The sequence below is a fragment of the Stenella coeruleoalba genome, assembly GCF_951394435.1.
Source record: "Stenella coeruleoalba genome assembly, chromosome: 6".
NCBI classification, from domain to species: Eukaryota; Metazoa; Chordata; class Mammalia; order Artiodactyla; family Delphinidae; genus Stenella; species Stenella coeruleoalba.
Genome location: NC_137151.1, coordinates 58,749,743 through 58,763,686, shown reverse-complemented (window position 1 = coordinate 58,763,686; position 13,944 = coordinate 58,749,743). Strand labels below are relative to the sequence as shown.

The window sequence follows — 13,944 nt, the reverse complement described above, 5'->3', positions numbered from 1 at the left end:
ACCTAACTGCAAAGGTTCACCTGTGGTTTTCAGACTGAAAGTGCCAAGTGCACAAATATCATCTATCTTGGTCCCCCTTCTCTATCACCAGCATCTAGATGAGACTCTGACACTTTGTATCCACTCAGATATTTGTGGAATGGCTGAAATAAATAGGAGGGTGTGGGGATGAGTGAATGAAGAAAAAAAGGAAGGAGTGAAGGAACCTACAGGGCATCCTGGAGGAAGGGAGGAAGAAGCCACACCTGACCTTTTCCCTTTTCCCAAAAATCCTCTTTGCAGGACTGAAAGATGAAAGGCCCTGTGGAGTAGTGGTTAAGAACATGGACTCTGAATTCAGGCTCCACGACTTCCTAGCAGCCTGGACTTGGCCAAGTGACTTAACCTCCTGTGCCTAGGCTTCCTCCCTGTAAAATAAACACATAAATGCTTAGAGCAGCTCCTGGGAAAAAGTTAAGTTCCACATAAGTGTTAGTGTTATTATTTTTGGCATCTTGATGGGAAGGTAAGCCTGCAAGACAAGCCAGAAATCCCCTGCGGAGAATGAATCCAGACACAGCCTCTAAGTGCCACCCACAAGTGATCAATCACTTTTTCTCTCTCTTGGCCTTCCAGAAGCTTTAAACACCCCAGAACTCCCCAGCATATCATTCACTGGCAAAGGACTGAGGCCTGGGTTTTAGCTTCAGCTGCCAGCAGTGAGCTGTGTGTTTGCAGAACCCCGTGCCCTCTCTGGGCTAGGTCCCCTTGCCTGCTCACGCGAGGTTGCGGGAACTGAGAGCAGAGGTCCCTTTCAGTTAAGGCCGACCATGGTCTCCCGCCGGGCGGCAGCAGGTCTGCAGCCTCAGGGCTCGGCATCGGATGCCAGGCGCTGGCTAGACGCTGCTCGGGCGGTCACACCCCTCCTGCGCGCCCAGCAGACATCCCGTGCCCGGCGCGCCCGTAGGGAGGTGCCTCTCGGGCGTCCCCCGGCCGGGACGCCACTGCCGGGGCCCGGCGCGCCTTCGCTCGCAGCCTGCCCGCGGCCCTTTATACCCAGCCGGACCGGCGCTCACTAATGTTTAACTCGGGGTTCAAACTTGGGAGCGCCGAGTGACTGCGCGCCCGGAGCTGCGGAGCCGCACGCGCGTCCGGGAGGCTCGCCTGACTTCTGCCTGCGCTCCCGCTCCGAAAGCTTAGCTCTGAGGAGACGCCGACCATGAAGGTGAGTGAGTAGCTGGCCTCCCCCCACCCACCCGTCCCAACAGCCCCAGGGGCGAGTTGTAGGTGCCTTTTCACCAAACTCTCCCCAGATTGCCCCCAAAGCTTCCGGGTCGAAACCAGGGGCTCTCATTAGGCGGAAGCTTCAGGGCCACGCTCTGACAGGTGAAGGGACGCCCCAGGGCTCTCGCCTGGCTCTCGGGCCCGCGGGCTTTCTGCTACAACCCAGGCACCGAGCCTTGGAGAACCTGGAGGGCCACCCGCAAATCGCACGCCTGAACCCTCACTTGGCTTCTGAGTTGTAGGCCTAGAGAAGCAAACAATTAAAGTGTCCAGAGGCCAAAAGTTCAAGGGAGACAGCTCTTGCAAGCTCCGACTCGCGCGCTCCAAACCCTCCCATCCCGCGGTGCCTCTCTCCCAGTGCGCGCCCGTCGGCAAACCCCGCTGCCTCGGGTGCAGCCCAGGCCCCGACCCTCTTACCCAGACCGGGGCCAAGCGGCTGGCTCTAACTGGACGTGATCTGCCCGGCTTGCAGACACCGTGGAAGGTGCTCCTGGGACTGCTGGGGATCGCTGCGCTCGTCACCGTCATCACCGTGCCTGTGGTTCTGCTGAACAAAGGCAGTAAGTTTAAAACATTTGAAAAAGATAAGACAGTTGGAGACCGGGATCAGGTTCTATTTTACCACACCAAGGAGACCTAGGGATTTTGCTGGGGACTGGGTGGGATCGGTGTGCCAGGTCGTCGCTGAGGCTTTGCTGGCGTGGTCGCCGCTAGATTCGCTTCGTTGGTCTCCAGTGTTTAGGCTACGAGAGCCTTGCACCTGCCACGTCTTGTGTATGGCAAATACATACTTCCTGAAAATAAAGAGAAGTTTTAAGATTTCTTTATGTTAAATTTGAATTTAGTACCTTTTGAATGTAAATTAAAAAAAAAACCAAAAACAACTTTCGTGGTTGTGATTTTCAAAGGAAAAAAGGCAGTGTTCAAAAATCCCAAACAGCAGTAAGGATGTCATAAGGGGAGGGAAAAAAATAAGAAAGCAAGTCCCCAAATAGTTTTGAGAAAAGATAGTGCTTGGGGAGCCCAGGGGGTTTTCCTTCAGGGATGATGGAAATCCATCAGTTGGAGAGTTGGGATGCCGGAAAATAACTATTTGACCACTTATAGAAGTAAGTATTTCAGAGTTAAATCATAAAGCTGGTATCCATGGTAATATTCAGAGGAGGTGGGATCAATGATGTTTGGTGGATTCTTTCATTTAAATCCACCTTGGTTCCTTTTAGCTTGCCTCACTGTTCCAGTTTAGTCCTAGCTCTTAATATAAAACATTCATATAATGAAATACACACCAGTGGATGCAAACAAGTGAGAATAACTAGTTTGGGTCTCCACTGGCCCTACTTTCCTTTTAAATAGTAACTTTCATGTAAGTATTCACGTTCTAGTCAACCAACTGAGGTGTGTTCTCTGATGGTCTAGTCAACCAGGAAATGTGTAGACAGTGCTTATATACTGAGGGGTCTTATCTAGATTTCAGGTGACCATTCAGAATTAGTTTGTAGAACCATCAAAAATCATGTTTGGCCGGCAATTTCAGGGCCAGGGCAAAGGTGCCAGAGGTTAAATAACTGAGTGTGTTGACCTATTGATAATGATTTTCAGTTACTTAAGACAGCCATGGTTACCGCCAGTTTAGACTATTAAATGGCAGGCATCTGTCCACTCTTTTGACTCTTTGTTGTGAATTGTTAAAATATAACTGCTTTCATAAAGTGGTACTTTGTATATTTAAACAACCACACACACAAAGCCTTCCTGTGGAAAAAGGACGGGTCACCCATACAATCAGTAAATATTCACATGACCTACATTATGTTCCAGGAACTGAGCTAGTTGCTGCAAATCCAAAGATTAAATTTTATAAATAAAGAGAGCCCCGACCTCAGGAAGTTTATAATCTAGTGGGAAACAGATACGCAAACAAATCAGAGTAACCTGGATAATCCATTCGTCTCTAATATATTGCTGAGGCATCCTTGGAAGAAAGGGTAAAAGTGTAATTATCAGAACTTCCCTCTGGAAAGTTGAAAGGAACACTAAACTTGGATAAATAAGCCACTGAAGATGGCAATGTAATTGGTTAGGGGCCTGGGTCATCTATCTGCCTTCCATGGGGTTTGGTTAAGTTAACGACAGGGATTTAGTTTGGCTGGGTGGGGCATACAGACTTGGGAGGGGTTATCTTCCCATTTCCCTTAAACCATACTTAGCCTCTTCTCCAAAGGAAATTTGAACAAAGATTCCAAGGACATTCTCTTGACAGGGACTTCCAGAGAGGTTCACATGTCTAGGTCTAACTATTATTATGATTCAGTGAGAAAATTTAGGGAGGCTTAAGCAAACTTTCTCAGGGGTTAAAAGGATCACTTCTGGGAAAGTGTGGGAAGACTTCTCACAAGAGATTTTTTGTGTGTGTGGGGAGGCCTGAAAAGTTAGTATCAGTTCCTGGAGATAAGTTTTTCCAGAAAACGTGAATGAATTGTGAGTCATCATAGAGACACAAGATCACATCCTCTATCTGGGAACATTAGAGACTCCTAGCAAGAGAGAAGTGTGAGCAGCAGGAGGATGGATAACTCTAGCATGCCTGAACTGTGGGGCATGACAGTGGGAAGGTGGGCTGACATGGGGCAAGGCTGGAGAGGAAGGAAGGGAAGTATCCCAGGAGACTGATGGCACAGAGCAGCATTTGGAAGCTATAGAGCTACTCAGAAATGTGAATGATTAGACTTCCGTAATTGGAAACATAGGGAGTAAGGGGGTAGGGTGGCTAAGAACCACTCTTGGAATACTGGGTGGAGATGTGGTTTCACTGTGTGTTTTATTTACACTTACACAATAAGTTATTTCTCTTCTCGCATTTCTTAATAGGAATGTATGTATATTTGAGGAGAAAAGGGAAATTATCTTGCTTCAACTCCAGCCTTATCATAAGGAACAAAGATAAAAGCTCAGGAATGCAGTATTTTTGCTAAATCAGCAATACCATTCCTGGGCTGTGCCACCATGAGGGACAATCTTTTTACAAAGGATCCAGAGTCATCACCCAAGAAGTGTCCTTCATATTGTCGACCTAGGTTTTCAAGTCAAACAAAACCAGAAAGGAAGAGAGGAAGGGAGGTGGGAGAGAGGAAATATAAATGGAAAGGAAAGGAAAGGGGGGGGGGGGAAGAAGAGAAAGAAAGAAGGAGGAAAGGAAGAAAGATTTTGATAGAACAACAAAACAACGTCTTAGATTGTGTGGAAAGCAAAGACATAAAGAGCTAAGAAAAAAAGAGGAAGAAATGAGCAAACCCAGGCTCATCCCCTGAGAGGTTGGTTTAAAGGTTAAGTGTTTCCGTATGAAAAGCTGACTTTAGCAGGACTCTGGACACACCCAGAGTAGAGAGAGAGAGACCGAGACAGAGAGAGATGGAGGTGTAAGCTTAATACTGTTAATGAATTGTTTTAGAATAAAAACTCCTCGAGGTCAGGAATTATGCATTTCACAAAGCAAAATTAAAAGTTCATCTCCTTCTGTATATATGATAAAGGATCGTATTTTGTTTTAAATCCCTCAAGTAACCTAGTAGAGAAGGATATTGCGTATTTGGACATTCAGTTTCTCAGAGAATCAGCAATAAAATGTATAAAAATAATTTACTCACATTGGAATTGTAGAAATCTTCTTGGCCTAGAGGCAATAAAATCTTCTCAGTCAGCATTTGTGATCCCTTTAATTCCCTCTTTACATCATATTATAGGCTGAGTTTTTTGTTTGTTTGTTTGTTTTTTGTGGTTCGCGGGCCTCTCACCGCTGTGGCCTCTCCCGTTGCAGAGCACAGGCTCCGGACGCGCAGGCTCAGCGGCCATGGCTCACGGGCCCAGCCGCTCCGCGGCATGTGGGATCTTCCCAGGCCGGGGCACGAACCCGTGTCCCCTGTACCGGCAGGCAGACTCTCAACCACTGCGCCACCAGGGAAGCCCTAGGCTGAGTTTTTAAAATAACTGTCAAATAGTTTCATTATTGAGTTTTGTCATTTGTCAAGAGAGTTTTCTTATTGGGTTTTGTTATGGGACAGAGACATATCTGTTCTTCTTGTGTTCTTTCCACTGCTGTAGCAGTAAATTTCCTCAATACCTTCTTTCAGCACATAGGAAATTTGACTGCTTAGCCATCCACCAGTAATAAAAGAAAACCCAAATGTGAAGGAGACAGGAATAATCAGAGAAAGAAAAGATAACATCTATGAAGTTTGCCTGAGGAAGTCCAGGATCTATTCCAGGTTTAAAAGCACAGAAATGAGCCTGAATGAAAGCTTTGTATATTTCAGAGGCCAGGTTCTAAACAGAGAGCCCTGTAAAAGCTCGAGTTGACTCCAGCTCGCTCAGTTATCAAGCTTTGCCGAGTGCTCCTGAGGTCAGTGGGTTGGTCTTTTTCAGGCCAGCTATTTTGGCTTTTGGTGCCCCAGCTATAGCATATCCTTAATTTCTCTATCTTAGGCATCTTGCCTCTCATCTTAAAAGCGATCAGAGAGAAAAAGGGAAGACTCTTTGCCCAACTGATGCTTAGAGAAAAATGACATCAAGAGACTGGCTAGAGCTGGATCAGTGTACTTGAAATTTTAAGACTTAACAAAGTGCTGAGCCTAAGGAATGTAACTGTAAGTACCTGCAGGACCCCCTTCCTTGAGGAAGAGAAGGCACAAAGATGTAATAATAACCAACACGGATTCACTCTGTGCCAGGTGTTGGGCTGAGGGCTTTCAATACACTTCTCCTTTGATCCTTATAGCAACGCTTTGAGAGAGGTTATTGTCTCCACTTTTACAGAAGATTTACAGAAACCTTGAGAGGGTGCTTTAGTTATTTATTACTGCATAATGAATTGTTCTCAGACTTAAAACAACAAATATGTGTTATCTCACAGTCTCTATGGGTCAGGAATCTGTCAGAGGCTTAGCTGGCTGTTTCTGGCTGAAGGTCCCTCATGCTGCTTCAGTCAAGATATCATCTGAAGGCTTGACTAGGGCTGGGGGATCTCCTTCCAAGCTCTCTCATGTGGCTGTTAGCCAGAGGCCTCAGTCCCCCGTAAAGGATGGGTTTTTCCAAAGGGTGCCAGGGCAGCTGTCTTCCCTTAGAATGAAGGATATAAGACAGCAACTGAGTAGGGAGCCTCAGAGCTTTTTTGACCTAGCCTCAGAGGTGATGTGCTATCACTTCTGCCGTATTCTATTGGTCACACAAAGCAACCCTGATACAAAGTGAGAGGGCGTTACACAAGGGCATGAATATCGGGGTGGAGATCATTGGGGCCATCTTGGAGGCTGGCTACCAAAGTTAAGGAACTTGCTCAAAGTTTCACAGAGTTGGCGTTTCACGCTAAGGCACCGTGCCTCTAGAGCTGGTACTTTGTGATCAGGTATAAAGTGAATGTGGCCATATTAGCATAAATGTTACAACTTCCTATTTATATGCCTATATTTAATTTCATGACCGCTAATCCCTGGGTGCCAGTGTTCTGGGAAAAAGTGCCTGCTGTTGCCTCTATTCCTACACAGAGCTGTAGAGGAGCAACAGCTTCCAGCCCAGGACTGACATCCCACTCTTTTGACTGGTCTTATTAAGTGTTTTCACTGGCAGTAGCAGATGCAGATTGAGTACTTGCACTGGATTCCACTTGTTTTGTTTCCAGTGTATACTGTGTTATTTCATCTGATCCTCACAAAACAATCCACGTCAGAGGAGGTATTAATTTCCTGACTTGTTACCCTTAAGAAACTGAGGTATAAAAGTTTAGTGCTTCGTGAGGAAGTACTAGAACTTGGGAATTCAAATCTTGTAACTTCTAGCCTTCCCTGAGTCTGCTGGTTTCCATGAATAACTGTTTTAGAGAAATGTTTTGGTGGAAACTTTTGTAACTTAAAGATTAATCAGGCTTCCCTGGTGGCGCAGTGGTTGAGAATCTGCCTGCTAATGCAGGGAACACGGGTTTGAGCCCTGGTCTGGAAGGATCCCACATGCCGCGGAGCCACTAGGCCTGTGAGCCACAACTACTGAGCCTGCGTGTCTGGAGCCTGTGCTCCTCAACAAGAGAGGCCGCGATAGTGAGAGGCCCGCGCACCGCGATGAAGAGTGGCCCCCGCTTGCCACAACTAGAGAAAGCCCTCTCGCAGAAACGAAGACCCAACACAGCAAAAATAAATAAATTAATTAATAAACTCCTACCCCCAACATCTTATAAAAAAAAAAAGGAACCTATTAAAAAAAAGATTAATCACTGCTTTATGGCTTGATGCTAACCCTTGCATTATTGTAAATCAATTATCTTGTAAATATTTTCACCTTTAGTCTTCACAGGTCCATTATGACTTCCCCAAAAGGGCGTGTCTCTCAGAGAGCAAACTGAAACCACAAAATTAGCACTTCTGTGTTAGCTGTTTTAGTTTTGCAGTTTTGTATGGTACTTCAAAATTATAACTTCCTAGGAGATTTCTTCAAACTTAATGATAAACCATTTGCTTTCGTTAACTGTCCACATTAATGAGCACATTTCTTCATTATTTGGTCCACTGGGGAAGCAAGTAGACCCATGAGCTTAGGTCACGTGTTTCAGCATCTAAGGCCCAGGAAGCCAAGGTAATTTAAGGCAGAGCCAAAGCCAGCAGGGACTTTGTTCCCAGCAACCTGAGGGCCAAGGTGGCTTAGGATGTGCAACAGAGAAAGAAGGGCAAGGGGGGTGAATATTAAGTGGGTAACACCACCCACCCCTTCCCTGACTTAACTGTGGGTCCCGCCAAACTGGCTGGGTGGCCCCTGCATCCTTAACACCGTCTCTGTGGGGCTGGGACCCCATCTTCTTATTTTCCTCAGTTGTTTTAAAGCCAGACCTGCTCAGGTCCATGAATATCATGGATGGCTCCCATTTCCCTATTATTTTCCTTTATTCTTTTATTCCAGGCAGGAAACTCTTGTTGTATGAGATTTAAAGCCTTTGAAGGGCTAAGGCCAGAGGCGATATTTGTGAACTTTCCTGTGTGTACTGAATGCTTACTGCATGGCAGCTGTTGTTGCAGGTACAAGGGATGAGGCTCTGAACAGTAGAGGCAAAGAGCCTGCTCCCATGGGCCTTTACAGTCCTGGGGCGGGCAGATAGTAGGCAAGCTGAGTACTGTCTGAGTACTTTCAGACAGTGATACAGGCTAGGACAAAAATAAAGTGTGGTCAAGAGGATGGAGGGACACAAGAAGGAGTCTCTCTGTTTCAAGCATGAGTGTGGCATGATCTTGTTTCTCTTTTAAAATGCCTCTGACTCTGGTATAGATAATGGTGGAGGGTGGGAAGTGGATTATCCAGGTGAGAGATGATGCCAGCTTGGACAGGGTGTTAGCACGGGAAGGAGCAGAGATAAGGATGACTCCTTGAACAGTTGGCTGGCTAGCCCAAGTGGAGACCTTTTTCTTGCCCTCATGGCTCTATCCTTCCCAGAAGAGCTAATCTGCAGTGGTCCCTCCAGTTCCCTCACCCTACTGGATACACTTCCTCTTTCCAAGGCAGGTCTCGGGGAGGGCCTTCTACATCATGCACCCAGCATGTCAGCAGAAGGTAATTCTCTAATTCAGCAAATATTTATTGAACATTTTCTACGTTAGGCACTTTGTTGGTCCCTGGAAATATAAAAATAATACGCATGGCCCTTGCCCTCAAATAATTCTTAATCTTAAAGGAAACATAAACATGAACTATAATAAAAAGAGCTAAGTGTCCTTCTAGTAAATGATCAAAGTGCTGTGGAAGCTCTAAAGAGAACATGATAAATGCTGCCCAGGGAAGTTCATATATGGAAACCAACCAAGCTTAAAGGGTTAATAATTAATGGGCCTGAATACAACCTTTCCGATCTCGGAGCCATCAGACTGGCTCCCAGGCATGCAGTTCACCTACATGTTTAGCCCTCAACAGTTTACAGCCCCGACCCCCGATTCTGTATGCAGTTTACGTCAGAGAGAATACTTTTGGCTGCACGTAACAGAATACCTGGCCCAAAGTTGTTTAAACTATAGACTCTTATTGTTAACATCCGTAATTGGAAGTGCAGAGGTAGGGCAGTTCTAGAGTTTGTTAACGCAGTGGTCCCACAGCTTCCTCCAGCGCCCAGAGTCTGCGTCTTTCAGCTCTGCTGGTCTCACACTGTTACTTTCGTTCTCAAGCTTGTCCTCTCAGGTCGAGCATGACTGCTGCTGCAATGCCTCATTTGTCACACAGCCATTTCACAAGGCAGGGAGGATGCTGTTCCTCATTCATAGTCTGTTCTATCAGGGAGGAAAACTACTTCCACAAGTTCCCTGGCCCAAGGCAGACTTTCCCTCGTGTCTCCTTGGCCAGATCTGGGTCATTTGTCTATTCTAAACCCATCTCTGGCAAGGGGAAAGGATTACCAAGCTTGGACTAGATTAACCAAGACTCACCTTTCTGGGACCAGGAGGGAGCTCCTTCCTCAGCCCTTGGAAGGGGAAAGGGAATTACCTAAGTTGAACTGGAGATTCTAAAAGGAAGAGATGGGAGGTCTATGCAAGTGTATCAGATAGTTTATGATTGCTCATTTTTCATTACATTGGAAAAATTTAATTTACTAACAAAAGAAAATAGATGTCAAGCCAGCTCTGATCTCCAAAGAATCCAATCATATAACTCTCTCTCTCTCTTCTCACTTTCCTTCCTACCCAAACGAGTTTATTGTAAAGCAGGGTGTTTTGACGCTGCCTTTTTGGTCCTGAAGGCATTTTGAGCCCAGCACTTGCTTTCTGTTGTTATCCAAAATGATTGAGAATAGGGAAGAATTGAGTTTGCAACATTTAAGATACAAATCTGAGAAAATGGAGGGGGTCAGAAACATCTGAGGGAAACTGCTCTCAATTTTCTCATATAAACTGTTGTATTTTATCCAATTCATAATGGGAAAATGTGGCAGAAACAGTTAACATAAAAGAAAACAGTCAACGTAAAGAAGTTTAAAAATACATGGTAAAAGTTAGACCTGTAAAAATTGACCCAGGAAAGTAGCATTTGAAATAATCTACATGGTAATCATTTCATTAAGATTAAAATGGTTTGACTGGACTGAAAAGAAAATCCTGAACTCCACAAAAATCAAGCAGCCCCTTCGTACTAGCTGGTGATCCCCACGCCCCGACCCCTACCCCGTGCTCCCCCGCTGCTCCCTCGCGTACTCATGTGTCTCCTCTCCCCAGACCTCCAGCACCTCCCCACGGTCATTCTCAGCTTACAGCCAACCTTGCTTTCTATTTTAAGGAGAAAACTAAGGCTATTAGGAGAGAAGGTCCTCAATTCCCACCAGCCCCCTCTCAGCACCTGCCCAAGGCCAAACCCTTCTTTGTACACTGACCTCATCCTCTTTCACTTACTAAGAGATGTGGCTGCAGCTATTTCCTCTGCCCACTGCACTGTCATTTCCCCCTCTCTATATAAATAAGCTGTAAATCTCTCACATCCTGAAAGAAAGGGAGGGAGGGAAGGAGGGAGGGAGGGAAGGAGGGAGAGAGGAAGATCCTTTCTGTACCCCACATCCCTGCCCACCTCCCAGTCCCTTGCCCTGCTCCCTTTACCAAAAAACTCCTGGAAGAGTTTTCTATTTTCTTTGTCTGCTGTTCCTCTCCCGCTCCCTCTTAAACTCACTGGCATGAGGTTTATCCTCACCCGTCACTAAAATGTTTGGCTCTGCTCGCGTCAAAGTCCCTAACCTCTGTGTTGCTGAGTCCAGGGCTCAGTTCTCCCTCTGAGTCTCCCATTCCCTGTCAGTTGATCATGCTTCTTCTCCCCTCCTCTGTGTTTCCACTCTCTCCTAGATTTTTCCTTCTGCACCTCCACATGCTCCCTCCCATTCTCTGTAGGGGCTCCTCCTCCTGTCTGACTTCTATTTTTAACATCTTTATTGGAGTATAGTTGCTTTACAATGGTGTGTTAGTTTCTGCTTTATAACAAAGTGAATCAGCTATACATATACATATATCCCCATATCTCCTCCCTCTTGCATCTCCCTCCCACCCCTCTAGGGGGTCACAAAGCACTGACCTGATCTCCCTGTGCTATGCAGTTGCTTCCCACTAGCTATCTATTTTACATTTGGTAGTGTATATATGTCCATGCCACTCTCTTACTTCGTCCCAGCTTACCCTTCCCCCTTCCCGTGTCATGTCTGACTTCTGACCTTGGACTCCAAGGCTTCATCCTAGAACCTCTTCTTTCTTTCCCCCAGGTGATCTCATCTACTCCCATGGCCTTAAACACCATCTATAACCTGACAACAACACCCAAATTTATATCTCCAGACCAGACCTCTTTCCTGAACTCTATATGCATACGTGCAACTATTAAGTGGACATCTCCATTTTGATGCTATTAGCATCTCAAAGTAACATCTCCCAAAACTTTTTAATCCCCTCAAACTTATTCCTCCCTTAATACATCTGGTCTCAGCAAATAGCAATTCATTTGTTTTTCAGTTACTGAGGCCAAAATGCATGCAGTTCTCAACTCCTCTCCCTTGTTCACACTCAACATCCAATCGGTCAGCAAATCCTATCACTTCTACCTTCATGTTCTTTCAGAATTTGGCCGTATCTCAGCACCTCCACTACTACCACCCTAGTCCAAGACGCCATCACCTTTCACCTGCATTATTGCAAAAATCTCCCTATTTCTCTTCTTACTCCCTGCAGTGTATTCTCAATACAGCTGGCAAGATAAACTGTGATAGACAGAATTCTAAACTGATTCCCCAGATTTCCTCCCTGCCCCGTGTGCTAATCTCTACCTAATCTCTGAGATTGTGGATATAATGGATTTTATCCTGGTGGTTAGGTGACATTATATGATGGCATAATCAGCTTTAAGAAAGGAAGATGACCTGGCTGAGCCTGATCTAATCACATGAGCCCTTAAAAAGCAGAGTTTCTCTAGCACTTAACCGTGACACTTAACATCCTAACAAAGGCATTGTTTATTTACTGTTTGCTCCTATGTCTCCCCCCCATTAGAATGTAAGCTTCATGAGGGCAAGAATTTTTTGTTTTGTTCACTCATATCTCTAGTGCTCAGAACATTGAAGAACAGAGTGGGTGCTTTCCTAGAGCTGTCGTAACAAATACCATACACTGAGTGGCTTAAAACAACAAAAATTTATTCTTCCACAGTTATGAAGCCCAGAAGTCCAAAATCAAGGTGTCGTCAGGGCCACGCTCCCTCTGAAGGCTCCAGGGAAGAATGCTTCTTTGCTTCCTCCAGCTTCTGGTGGTTACTGGCAACCACCTTGACTTGTAGCTTTATGACTCCAATTTCTCCTTTCATTGTCACATAGCCTTCTTCCCCTTCTGTCTCCACATGGTCCTCTTCATTTTCCAAGTCAGCAAAAGCATATCTTTGCATGACCTTCTTATAAGGACACTCCCTAATCCCGTACGACCTCATCTTAACTAATTACATCTACAAAACCCCTATTTCCAAATAAGGTCACTTTCTGAGGTTCCCAGTGGACATGAATTTTGGGGGGTGGGGAAACTATTCAACCCAGTACAGCTTGACAAACATTTGGTGAATTAAAGAAATTATCTTAGAGCTCATGTAAAAACATATTTTTGATGAACATTTTTTAATGTTACTTTAATTCTGATTAAAATTCTTATATTCCTAACTATGGGGTCAAGTCATCCACTACTAGATCACGCATACCTATTTGTAGAGTATAGTGCCAGCAGCTGTTTGATAAAATAAATTCATCCTTTCAGCTTACTTACAGACCAGTGGAGACATGACTGTTCAGATTAAATATTTACCTAATGATAGAAGATTACTTGATTAATTGGCAAACTATATGGTATAGAAAATAAGCATTGAAGAAGATGTTGTTGTAGCAAAGTGTAGTGTACAGAGTGAGGGGTAGTTCCAGAGGCATGAGGAGGGACCATGAAAAACTGAAGGCCACAGATGCGGATTGTTTATTTGAGAAGTAGGCTGATAAATACAAGAAGAGAAATGGGAAGATGGCTGCCGGAGCCCACAGGGTCAGTAAGTATTTATTTGATATGGGTACACCCTGTGCATGCTTATGGACGAAATGAAGATACTGAGAAGAGATGGAGATGGAGGGAGAAGAGATGAAACAGAGCCCCTAAGAAATCAAGAGGGCCAGGATCTGAGGCCCGGGGCAGGTCCGCTTCTGCCACCGAGTGCTGAGGGAAGGGTTAGAGAGTGGAGGAAGGGACAGACAGGAGTGGAAAGCAGAGTAACAAACAAGCCCCTGTGGTGGCTCTAAAGGAGGAATCGCTGAATCTTTTCATCGGACAAGTTCCCACTCTTTTGAAAATGTGTACTGCAGGGCCTGAGTTATTCAAGATTTTATGTTTAAGATCTAGGAAACATGAAAAAAAAAAGGTGTGGGGGGAGAAAAGAAACCTATTATAAAGCTTGCATGGCTACTTTTTATGAGTGTAGGGAAAAGATGATGAGAGTTACCAGTTGTACCATGGAAGAGAGGAGGAGGGGAGTACAACCTTCTTTCTCAGAAAGTGTCACAGAGTTGCCATCCTTAATAACACTCCAGAGAGAAAATTCTAGGGTTTTCAGAAAGAATTGATGCCCCTCTGATTTCGGAACACTAGAACAAATTATGTAACCTACCAACTG

The 13,944-nt window shown here is 45.2% G+C and overlaps 1 protein-coding gene across 1 annotated transcript in view; it reads left to right on the top strand.

Moving 5' to 3' along the window:
- Nucleotides 1-1,198: 1,198 nt before the first annotated feature.
- The window catches only part of DPP4 (dipeptidyl peptidase 4), a gene marked incomplete at its 5' end in the record, with an annotated part of 76,899 nt that continues 64,153 nt past the window's right edge, over nucleotides 1,199-13,944 (top strand). Inside the window, 3 exons of the mRNA XM_079924341.1 lie at nucleotides 1,199-1,204; nucleotides 1,293-1,365; nucleotides 1,506-1,823. Coding sequence (XP_079780467.1) covers nucleotides 1,199-1,204; nucleotides 1,293-1,365; nucleotides 1,506-1,823 — 397 coding nt within the window. The remainder of the gene's footprint in view (nucleotides 1,205-1,292; nucleotides 1,366-1,505; nucleotides 1,824-13,944) is intronic.